Consider the following 11,805-nt stretch of genomic DNA (forward strand, 5'->3'; position numbering starts at 1 on the left):
TAAATTTTGCTTATGTTTGTGATTGTTTATATATGCAGTAAAATAGCAGCTAGATCGAAATGCTTAAGCACAACATGACAACGCTACTATATAGCAAACTTACCCAGCTACAAGGAGTACTACCAAACCATCTGCGTCAACAATTAGTTGTGTACTCATAAAATGGTACTTTTTGTCACCTCTATAAGTCAAGATTACAAGCTCTTCTTCTACCTGTAGTTGGCACCCGAGGTGTGTGTCTTGGACTGGTAACCTCTATACCAATTCTTCGTACAATAGCATCAAAGGATTCTAGTGTTTCCCCGGTCATGTACCAAAAGATGTGTGGATGTCTTCGTGCTAAACAATAAAGAACTCTGCCACCGTTACGATGGTTAAGCAGCTGATTGCCAAAAAGTCGGGCTAGGAGATTAGCTCCCGTTGGTGCCGTAGAGACAAACGCAACGAGTGTGATGAGCAGGTTCCCTATTACATGCATAGGAAATAAAGGGACCAAACGTTGTGGTCTTTGAAGACTCAGTTTTATAGCTGCAAAGATAGACAGCAGGGTTACTACAATAAACATTGGGAAAGGTGGGACATCCATTGTTGACTGACGCAAACAGGCAGTGTATTAAACATATATGCAACTTTTTCGTTCGCAATCACGAAACCAAACAAAAATATTTTTAAAAAAACATTACGACCAGTGCACGTGTGCACGTGCCCATGTATGCAAATTGTTAGGGCACTTTTCACTTTTCTTAATCCTGTGAGAAAGGCGCGATGGACAACCAAAAGCAAAGAAAACCAAAGATAAAACTACACTTAAGTCGAAGATACTCTTCTTCTTCAAGCTGTGCAAGCATGCGGAAGAGAGTGGAAAAGTGTTTTGAGTTTTATGAGAGGGCATATTGAGGTTTTGGGAGAAGCAGGTGATCAGTATTTGGCTGAAGGAAATTCCAACAAAGTGTTGCACGAGCGATTAAGGAAGAGAGCTACTAAACTGCTTAACAACGCTCTTCCTTCAAGGTAAGAATGCTGTTGACCAAAGAAGAAAGGACTCTCAATAACGGTATTATATGGAGTGGATTGATTCTTTTATTTCCTGGTAGGAATGCCAGTGAAGTCAAATAAAATAATTGATGAAGAATACTCGTCCGCATCCAGTGTAGAAGAAACTTGGAATAAAGATACTGAAGAAGTTGAAGACATTTGCAGAGCTATCAATGACCGCGAAACAAAGTATGTGTTAGATGCAGAAAAGAACGAACCAAATGACGACCCTGCTGACATCCTTACACGAATCAAGAAACAAGAGAAAGCGAGAGGATGGAAGACAGGTAATTTATAAGCAGACAGAATTACTTTGAACGCTGCTCATACCTATTTTATAATAAAACCTCGTTAATTTTGCTATTGTCCTTTAAGGAAAAGACCTCTCAATGAAAGCTCAAAGTCAAGTAAAAAGCTGAAGTCATCTAGGAACTCCCAGGTCACCACAGAGAAAAAACTGGACAGCTTATTCGAAGCAATCCCCGCCGTTCTTGATGAGGCCCAAAGTGCTGCACGAGAGCATCAGAAAGCATTAAAAAGCTGGAGGGCAGTCCATGGTCTTGACGTGACAGATTCTTCGTCAGATGAAGACTAGCACCTTATAGGCTTTATGAGTTCTGTTCACGTTATTAATAAATAGACATTAAGCATCACGTTTTTTCTGGCCGGCATAAGCACGTTTTTGTTCTTTCCCTGTAATTTAGCTAGTACCTTTTAGAAACCTTCTCAGCAAAGACAAAGGTTATTTCATTATTTATCTATTGCTTCTTGAAAAGCTTTTCAACTTCTTTTTACTTTTTTTTCGTTTGCGTAGCACAAATGTTTGTCGAAAACACGAGATGTTTACTTAATCTCTCAAATATCTTGTTTTGTTCTGAATTTCAACGCATTGGTTATGTGCACAGCCTTTTCCACTGTAGAAGAACTAACAGAGAACTTGAATAAAATCCTGTTTTTCCCCGCAGAGGAGAGGGTACAGAGTTGGGAAGTAAGTGTTTACAGGCAGTGAACAATCTCAGTAGGCATCCACTTTTCAACTATATGTTAGCGATACGTACGTGTCCATGCAGAAGGAAAACTTCTCGAAAATAATAACCGTCGTGGTATTCTACATTATATGCTAGCATTCTTAGTCCTTTTATAAATTTAAGGGCGAGCATTTACATTAGTATATTGTAAACGCAACGTTTTTATATAAATGCGTTTCAACGGGACGAGATCTTATTCTCGAGCACACTGCTCGTCAGTTAAGCTAATAAAACAGGTAGTGTTAACGATATTAATTGTGCAATACCTTAAGTTAAATAAAACATGTCTACTGAAAGCTGTTTCATTAGTTTATTGAATTTTCTGGTCATAACGATGATTCTAGCCTTATTCCGCTGGTTTATGCTTATTCCGCTAGTATATGCTTATTCCGCTCATATGCCGCTAAATCGGAAATGTCTCATTTGAGTATTTGGTAGAAAATTTACAGACACTTCAATGATATAAATTTTATCAAATCCTTTCGCTTGCTAATTCGCTGTTTTTAAGTATAAACAATAAGTAAAACTACTACATGACAATATTTCAGTTTTTGATTGTTTTTTTTCATTTATTTATTATTATTTTTTTTTACAGATCCTTTCTCTGCTATCATTCTTGGTTCATAAAGTGGAAGGTACGAATAAAAATAATTAAAATTATTGAATAAAAGTTTTTGCGGTCGCTTTAAGGAAGGCACATTTTTTATTGGGGAGGGGGGGATGGGTGATTCCCAGTAAGCTCTTTAATACTTGTCGTACCTCTCCTCCTTTCACTTAGTGAGAAATTCATGACCCTACTATTAAGTCGACAAGGAAACAGCTTTCGGCAAATAGACCCAAAATGGCGGCCGACAATTGAATTGAGTTAAATTAAATTAAAAAACCATACCAGCACTGAGCATAACAGCACCTTTATTTTAGTAACCTCACGAAGATTCATTATGTCAGGTGTTATATCGACCGAGAAAACTTAAGTTGAAAATTGACAGACTTTTGTATGTCTGGGGGTATAGCGTTTACCCCCAGACATACAAACGTCTGTAAATTTGTCAAATTTCAACATTTAAAAGTTTTCTCGGTCGACATATATAACACCTGACGTAAAACATTTTGGTAGGGTTACTAAAGTAAAGGTGCTCTTTCCAGTGCTGGTATTGGTCTTCACTCAGTTTGATTTTAACTCATTCGAATTTGTGGCCACCATTTTGGTAAAGGGTCTATTAAAAAAGGTTTGGACCCCGCTCCAGAAAAGTTCAATTTTTTTAAGACTCAGCACTCCCCTCGATTGATTATTTTCACGTCGGCCATGTTGGAGGAATTAAACAAAAGAATTGTCAATGGATTCTTTTGTTATATCCTCCAACATGGCCGCCGTGTCTTTTGTTATTTAATTCCCTTGAAATAAATATTATACTCTTGCGTAATTTATATTTTTAATCATTGACTTACAGGTTACAACATTCTGTGTCACTGGTCCCTCAATGGCACTGAACAAGGACTAACGTAATGGTTATTTAATATACTAGTTGTAACCTCAGGTTGAAATGCGGGAGACAGGCAGTTAAACGACTATTTGTGTAAATTCGGGGTGTTTCTTGGTGTAGAAAGTTTTATTGTATTCTAGGTTAGGATTTTTGCTTTGTAGGAAATTGTTTAGCTCCAAACTCATTTTTCTCGGCTATTGTTTTATTGTCTTCATGGCTCAGGCCCTGCAACACCAAAAAAGAGCCGTAATTTGTTTCCTGGTACCTGTGGTAGTAGGTAATACGGAATGCACAGTAAAGAGTCTTGTCAAGCATAGCTTGGCACCTTTGATGGGATTGTACTTTCCAGTCATGCATGAATTACAGCCATTCTCAATCACATCCTCTAGCGATTGTTTCTGTCGCGACAAACATGATTTTGGAGGACGTCAATCACAAGGCGTTTCCATAACATTGTCGGAAAACACAAAGCTATAAGGACACGTGCCTATAGAATGTCATGGAAACGCCTTGATTGAAGTCCATCAATAGCTTCTTCGTCGCGACAGACATAATCGCTAGAGCGGCGCATGTGATTGAAATTGGCTGTAATAGCAATTGAAAACAGAATGACTCAACCGAAATTGAGCACAAAATTCATTTTCCAATATGATATTAACCTACTAAGTAAATTCCTTTTAAGATTTCTTAGGTTCCATATTAATTTCTGGCCTTTCTAAATTCTTACAGCCTGCACGGTGGACCTACCTTTGTCGAAGGTCGTTATCCAGGAAGTAAAGCCATCAACTTCAACCAACCATCCAACTGCTTTGCACGTATCCCTAAAGTTGAACTTCGTGGAAGAAGTTTTACCATTGCAGCTTGGATTCGAGTCATGAGCTTTGAAAGACCTCAACATTTTTTCTCTGATTGGTACTCTCCATGGCAGTTTTATATAGGAATATTGACATCTGGAAACTTATACTTCCAAAGGCATTCCAACGCTCAACCGTGGTTCGGCGTGGCAACAACCGAATCTATCGAGTTCGGCAAGTGGACACACACTGCAGTGACATGGGACCAGGACGCGGGCGTCGTGAAAGTATTCATTGACGGTAGAGAATCCGGTAAAAAAGAATTTAGCACAGCAACAGTATGGAAACCACCAACTAAAGGCACGTACGAAATTGGTGATGATGGACACTCTAATAATTATCAGTTTGTTGGCTCAGTTATGGATTTGTACATTATAGAAGGAGTTCTGAACAGCGAACAACTGAACAATATGAGAGGTAAGAAATTAATAATGAAATAAAAAAATAACATGTTTCCTACCAAACATCCAGTGTATGTATATAGGCATGTTGTATTTTCGATTCTTTTCTTTACATGTTAACACAAAGTATCTCTCGACTTGCTATTCTTCCCGCTCTCTCTCTCTCTCTCTCTCTCTCTAGATCTAACGTAGGGAACTTTTGTCACATATTTTTCTCTCTTTCACTTTTCATCTTTAAATTTTTAATTTAATCCCCAATTTCATAAAGCGATCAAGTGCATAGAAAATGCAAGATGGTAACAAAATTATAGCTTCACATCTTTTTTCCTTCCCTTATATATATCAGGTTTTGTCCAGAAATTGTTACTAAAGTGCCTTTGCAGTGGTTTTGTTAATGCCTGAGTGGTAAAAAGCCTTCGTTACGGTTGATGATGGATATATGGCTGATGACTGAGCTCATTAAGATTCACTCTTCAGCCAACGTTTTTTTATTTTGGAGAAAATTTTGGGTTAAAAAAATGCTTTGAGTTTATTACACTTAAGGTGTCATTTGAGTTGGTGTCCAAAAGTGCGATTCAAAATTAGCTTATTTTTAAAATGAAAGCGTTTTTCTACTAGTGCACATAAACCAATATCCATAAAACTTCGTGATATGTTAGGATGCAGCATCGTCTACCTTTAGCGGTTTTTTCAGAAAGAAAAATTGCTTTTGTGTTATCTTTTTAGCCAAAAGTTTCTTCGAAAGGCAAATGGTGCAAAAGTGCCCTTTTTTTTATCATACTAGAAAATGCAAAAAAAAAGCCTACATTTAAGATTAATTCCCCTTCTTTGTTATCTAATGGTAACGCAATAACTAAAACAAGTTATTTCACTAGTCAACTTACATTTCTTTTAATTTTTTAAGTAAATATTATGATCACAGTTTACATATAGGGCATTTTTGTAACTCAGTTGGGTCGGAATGGTAGTCAATAACACTTTACATGTTTTATACATCTAACATGTAGGTTCATTAACTTTAAATGATAATAATTTAATTTCAATCATAGATCAAGTGATTCAACTTCCAATTCATGGACATATGACCCCAACCCTTATTAAGCCTTCAAAGTGCTAACAAAAAGGGAAAAGGACAGAAAAGAAAAAACTAATTTCGCTACCTTCCATTTCTTCTAACTACAAATAAAAGATTTCCCGAACATTTTCCCTCAAATACAAAAAAGAATCGACCTTTGTCTACTTTAAAAACAGCGCATACATGCACACCACAGGGTAACCGCAGTCTAGTAGAATTGGAATAGTCACGTGACAAAAACAAGCAAATTCAAATGAGGTGACGGTTGAAAACGTCTACATACAGATCAAGTAGTGATGATCTATCGCTGCTGATTTGGTGAGTATAAAAATTCAATATCTTTATTAACCATGCATTTATCAATGTTTTATATTAGGGATATGTTGATCAATAAGTTAAGTCGTCATTTTAATTCAAATTTAAACTCCGAGACAATATTATTTCGAAATAAAAACGGGGCCTAAAATGTCGTTGGTAAGAATTACAAATTTTCTTTGAAACTCTTTGTGAATGTTTTCGAGAATTAAGCTTTCTTTTGAGTATAAATATGTTTAAAATCATTTTAGAAAGAAAATAGCAAATGAGTATTTAAACAACACTCCCTTCATGATTCGAAACCTGCTGGAAAATTGTTAGTATTGAATTAAATCACTAATATTTTGATACTATAACGAAAGGAAGCTTAACGTTTTTCATTTCGTGGATTTATATTTTTTCAATCTTACTGGTTTTTCGATTGCTTACAGATTAAAACATTTGATGTTCTCAGACATTATATATTCTAAATTGTTGGTTTCTTTTGCGAAAATCTTTTTTTATAGAATTTTCAAGAAATTTCAAGAATTAGAATTTTCAAGCTGGCTCATTTCTTTAAACAATGACAACTAACATAATGAACTAAAAAAAAAAACATGTCTATGAATTGCATAGAACTTCGTGATGAAAAATCTTAAAAATTCAAAACAATATTGTCAGTACTTGTTTTTACTAATTAAATCAATCAATCAATCATTTTTATTTAATCATTATTCCATCCAAGTGATTACTATTGAGAAAATTGAATAAGAAGAATATAAAAGATAATTATGTAAATTGAATTGCAAGAATGCATAATGAAAGAAGGATTTTGATATATATAGATAAATATATACAGCCATTTGCTAAAATTATGGCCGCTTCCAATATATATACTAATATATCAATTCATATCAAAAATTATGGGATAGCCTCCCTTATATTCTTTTCGAGTTGTCTATCATTAGGGCTTTCCTAAAAAAATATCAAGAAAGATATCTCACCCTGTCTGACATACTTTCGATATACTTGTATTTATATTTGAAACGGCCATAATTTTTGTAAATGGCTGTATATAAATATATATGAGGGTGATGATCTTACCTGGTAAGGCAGGGAGTCCCAAACTTTTGGTCCCTGACTAGCAACTGTGAATTGTTTGATATTTGTTCTACAAAAAATTGGTCTAAAGTTCTTACATTGTCTAGTGGGAAAGGAATGAAATTGACATTTTTTTGAGAACATCCTAAGAAAAACGTTAAGAAATATCTTTTTTTCAATGGAATACATAAATAAACCTAGCTGAAGGGAGTGTATATACGGTGGCCCAGAAGGGCCATATCGACATTATAGATTTGATTCAGATCGCGACTTATTAACTTGCGAAAGACGCGCATACGTCTAGCGCAAGATGGCGGATGGTCCCAGTGTCGAGTTGGAAAGGGTAAGTAAATCATTTTGGGTACCTTTGAATTCAGCACGAACCCTGGTTGTTTCTACATGTGAATTTACAGTTAATAAGTCGCGATCGCAAGTTAATCTGAATAATCTGAATAAAACGTATGCTGTCGATATGGCCACCGTATGTGTATCATCTATACTAAGTCTTAATATATTATTTTGAGAAAACAAAGGAGAAGTATGTGCATCAAAGCTAGAGTTGGTAATGATTCTTACTATGCGTTTCTGTAATATTTTCAATCGACATAGATTGGTTCGATAAGTAGAGCCCCAGGTAATATTGAAACAGTAAAGATAAGAGTATACTAAGGCATAGTAAAGCATAAAAAAGATAATTGTTTGTTCATTTGTTTGTTTGGCTCAGAGATATGGATCCACAACTAAGTAAATCACGTTTTGCTTATGAGGCACGTGTGAGAGACATTCTAACCTCAAAGGTTACAGCGAAAAAACGAGGTGACTTGGAACGTGTTAAAAGGGTAGGTATATAACGATTCTTTCTTTGTAAAGAAATATGAGGTGTAATTAAGGAGATAAACTATTAATTAGTTTAGGCTGAACTTATTTTGAATGAATCGCCTTTTTCAGGGGCGGATCCAAGGGAGGGATACGCGCACCCTCCTCGAGCAACGTTTTGCTCCTATTTTGTGCCCTTCGGTTGTGGTGTGCACCCCCAGACAACTTTGTGCACCTAGTTTGTGCCCTCTTGTGCTCTTCAGTCGATATATGCAGTTCTACTGCATGCGGTTTTTATAGATATGTGTTTGAAGAAATGAAAATCTTCATTTTTTGATATTTTGCCCAGCAAAACATTAGAATGACATTATCACGATGAGCGCGTGCGCTCTAAATTCATGCGCAGAAATGATGCGCGCAAACAATGCCCGCAAACGTCCTTAATTATTCTTCATAGTTATTTGTTTAGTTAATCATAACACTCTATTTATTTGTTTTGGGTTCTTTTTTTCTAGTGCGAAGATAAGCTAGTGCTAATCAAAGAGGAATGGAAAGCGTTTCAAGAGCAATTTAAGGAAAATGCTCGGGTTGAGAGAGCTGAGGATGGCGAATACGACGACAGTGATGGTGACCAAGATGAAGAGAATGATGAAGAAGAGGGCGAATGTGAAGGCGACGAAGAGGATGAGTATAGAAATGAAGAGGAATGGGACAGTGGAGGAGACGGCGAAAGCTACAGCGACAAGGAACATAAACTTGAAAACCAAAAAAGGAAAGAAGAAGAAGAAAAAGAAGACTGTAGTAACAAGGAAAAGAAGATGAAAACAGAAGGCAGCCGCTTAAAAAAGCAATGTCCACATCCAGGATGCAAGGCATCAGTTATACACATTCCAAGACATCTCGTAAGTGTGCATAAGTGGGAGAAAGAAAAAGCACGGAAAGCTGCTACCAGATATGGTCTTCGTAAGAAGTATACTTATAAAGAAAAACTCCTTCAAACAAACCCAAAAGCTGTCGGCAACAAACAAGAGAATCGTAAAGACTACCATACCAGAAGACTATGTCCGATTCCTGGATGTATGTCAATAGTTCTTCGTCTTCCTCAGCACTTGAAAAACGTACACAAAGTAAACAGTAAATCAAAAGAGTATTCTGAGATGCTACGTACTGCCATTAAAAACCCCAAATGTGTCCTTGTAAAGAAAACTCGCTGCCCCGAGGCACGAGAAGATGATGTGCGACCTGAATTAAACGAGAAAGACGATATGCAACCAGAAGTAGACGAGAGAAATGATATGGAACCAGACGTAGACGAGAGAAATGATATGGAACCAGAAGCAAGCGAATTATCACTAGAAGTTGACGATGAATTAGTCTTAGAAGGAGAAGAAGAAAATGCAAATAATGACATTGATGAACGTATCGTCAATAATGCTGATAAAGATTCAATCCAAGACACACCAGCTTCCTTAAGGGCTGTGCTATCAGAATTTTCGTACTGGCTTCATTCTGCTGACGGGGGACATAAAGAAGAAAAAACAGCTAACCAGCATAGTAGGCAAGTGGAAAAGATTCTGTTTATCATTGAAAAAGATCCCGTAAAACAGAATTTAACATTGCTTTTAGACAAACAAGCGGTAAGAAATAAGTTTCTGCATCAATATGCTGAGTCAAAATTTCATCCAGGCACCATTAAGTCTTATCTCACAAGTTTGCGTCATTTTTATGATTTTCTAATTTCGGAAGAACCTGAAGAAGTACCATTTGACAACAAATTGCTTCAATCGTTAAAAGAGAAGGTCATACGGTGGAATAGCTCGTACAAAAAGGTCACTGGTAAAAGAATGTGGAAGAAAGCCGAAGAGGATTTTGACTCCCTGATAACACCTGATAAGGTAAAAGAATTCGAAAGAAGCGAAGCAGTAAGACAGGCTATTTCATATCTTGGAAAACTGTCGGGTGCACACAATATCGAAATCACCCAGCATGTGTACACACTTATACGCGATTTTTTGATGACAGAAATCAGTTTTAATAATGCTCACAGATCTGGAGTAATAGCCAACATGCAGCTCACAGAATTTGAGCGCGGACAAAAAGAACAAGACCAGATAGTTGTCGACGTTTTTGAGCACAAAACAGTTCATATACATGGACCAGCTCAAGTAGTTTTTAACCCCACGTTACACAGCTGGGTTAATATATTTTTGAGAAATGTAAGGTCCTGCTTACCAAACGCAGCTAATGCTTCGCAGTTGTTTTTGTCATGGAATGGAGAGAAGATGACGTCCGGCCAGATAACAATGTGTGTAAAATCCGTTTGGAAGAAGGCGGGGTTAGAAGGGGTAGTTTCTGCCACAGCAATGCGAAAGGCTGCTGTAACTGTCACTTGCGATAACACAGAAGCTGGCATGAGCTCTGACCTCGCAGACTTGATGGGTCATCGAGTCCAAACGCAGACGAAATACTATCGACTAAGAAACAAGAAAAAGGTGGCAGCAAGAGCATCTAAAGAACTTTCAAAATCGATGAGGGATGTCCCAGACGAGAGAAAGCTTCAAGAGACTGCAGCGGTTACCTCCATGGAAACCTCCATAGACACCCACGACAGTAGTGGAAAGAAAGTAGAAACCAACGATGACGAACATCGACCTTTTCGTTTCAGCAACAAAGAACTAAAAGAAATAAGGAGGATTTTTCAAGCAGAGATCATTGCAAAATCAATATCCATGGATGATGTAAGAAATAAAATCGAAAAAAATGAAATCCTGAAAGGCCTCAGACCGAGAAGGGTTTATGACAGAGTTAGATCAGAATGGCGCTGCAAAACACAGCTAGACGACTCTTGCGACTGTGTTCCCGTGGAGACAGAAAACATCAGAGATAAAATGGAAAGGATAGATGGTACTGATGATGACCAAGATGAAGCTGCAAGCGCCTTTTCCGTCAGCGTGGTTTACCCAACTACTGAAGGCAGTCAGGGGCATGGCATATTTTCAACTGGAGAAATCTTTATAATTCAGAAAGCTTGTCGCGACATCATCGCTTTTGGTCCCATCTCGAAAATACGCATCAGCAACCATCTGGAGAAAACCGAGTCGGGAAAGATAATGCTGGAGAAATTCACATCTGAACAGCTCTTAAATCGGGTTAAGTATGAAAGAAGAATGAAAAGACGCCAGACGAAATAAGTCATGCACCACCATCCAATAAGAGTTTGTAAGGCGAGTTGAGATTCGTGATAGTTTTGATTCATCAGCTTTTTAATTATAAATTAAGCCAAGCTTTCGAGCATCTTGCTCTTCAGCTCTAGCACAGCACGCCATGAAGACTGGCCACAGCATTGGTTGCCTTGGTTGTTCTGTAGTTCATAAAGAAGAACGATGGCACACAGAGGAAATGGTTGGAGGCATGGAAGATTGCTAGTGAATCGCATGCTCTCTTTAATAGAGATAGTGCAAGAACTTTACCTGATAGCTATCGTAGCTTGATAGACAATTAAAATTGTATCTTAATAGCCCAAAAAATAGCGCGCGCAATTAATTATCCCTTCGTAACACGCACGCTCCTAACAACGGATACATTTGACTGTAACACGCGCACATTGTTATGTTGCGTGTTTCTAGTGAAAATTGTCACAACCGTTTGCCCTGATGAAGAGCAAGATGTTCGAAAGCTTGGCTTAATTTATAATTAAAAAGCTGATGAATCAAAACT

General features: G+C 37.2%; 2 protein-coding genes and 1 long non-coding RNA gene across 3 annotated transcripts; all 3 read left to right on the forward strand.

The window, feature by feature from the left end:
• Positions 1 to 1,092: 1,092 nt before the first annotated feature.
• Positions 1,093 to 1,488, forward strand: LOC148906633 (uncharacterized). The gene is made up of 2 exons (XR_016121420.1): positions 1,093 to 1,322; positions 1,411 to 1,488. It is a non-coding gene; the product is annotated as an uncharacterized LOC148906633 (long non-coding RNA).
• A 442-nt stretch (positions 1,489 to 1,930) lies between these two features.
• Positions 1,931 to 5,919, forward strand: LOC148906634 (uncharacterized). The gene is made up of 5 exons (XM_089038086.1): positions 1,931 to 2,023; positions 2,659 to 2,698; positions 3,515 to 3,566; positions 4,277 to 4,818; positions 5,852 to 5,919. Exons 1-5 carry the CDS (start codon positions 1,931 to 1,933, stop codon positions 5,917 to 5,919), a joined length of 795 nt encoding a protein of 264 aa, XP_088894212.1.
• A 1,920-nt stretch (positions 5,920 to 7,839) lies between these two features.
• On the forward strand, positions 7,840 to 11,553 carry LOC148906635 (uncharacterized). The gene is made up of 2 exons (XM_089038468.1): positions 7,840 to 8,111; positions 8,604 to 11,553. Exons 1-2 carry the CDS (start codon positions 8,001 to 8,003, stop codon positions 11,277 to 11,279), a joined length of 2,787 nt encoding a protein of 928 aa, XP_088894594.1. The 5' UTR covers positions 7,840 to 8,000; the 3' UTR covers positions 11,280 to 11,553.
• Positions 11,554 to 11,805: the final 252 nt, after the last annotated feature.

Source organism: Actinia tenebrosa, unplaced genomic scaffold (genome assembly GCF_029948245.1).
Source record: "Actinia tenebrosa isolate PJP-AT-01 unplaced genomic scaffold, QUT_ActTen_1.0 PGA_scaffold5__44_contigs__length_20552954, whole genome shotgun sequence".
Classification (NCBI taxonomy): Eukaryota; Metazoa; Cnidaria; class Anthozoa; order Actiniaria; family Actiniidae; genus Actinia; species Actinia tenebrosa.

Coding starts and splice junctions, on each gene's coding strand:
- LOC148906634 (XM_089038086.1), top strand. CDS start 1,931: ATGTGCACAGCCTTTTCCACTGTAGAAGAACTAACAGAGAACTTGAAT. Junction 2,024..2,658: donor AGAGGGTACAGAGTTGGGAA/GTAAGTGTTTAC, acceptor TTTTTTTTACAG/ATCCTTTCTCTGCTATCATT. Junction 4,819..5,851: donor ACAACTGAACAATATGAGAG/GTAAGAAATTAA, acceptor TTTCAATCATAG/ATCAAGTGATTCAACTTCCA.
- LOC148906635 (XM_089038468.1), top strand. CDS start 8,001: ATGGATCCACAACTAAGTAAATCACGTTTTGCTTATGAGGCACGTGTG. Junction 8,112..8,603: donor ACTTGGAACGTGTTAAAAGG/GTAGGTATATAA, acceptor CTTTTTTTCTAG/TGCGAAGATAAGCTAGTGCT.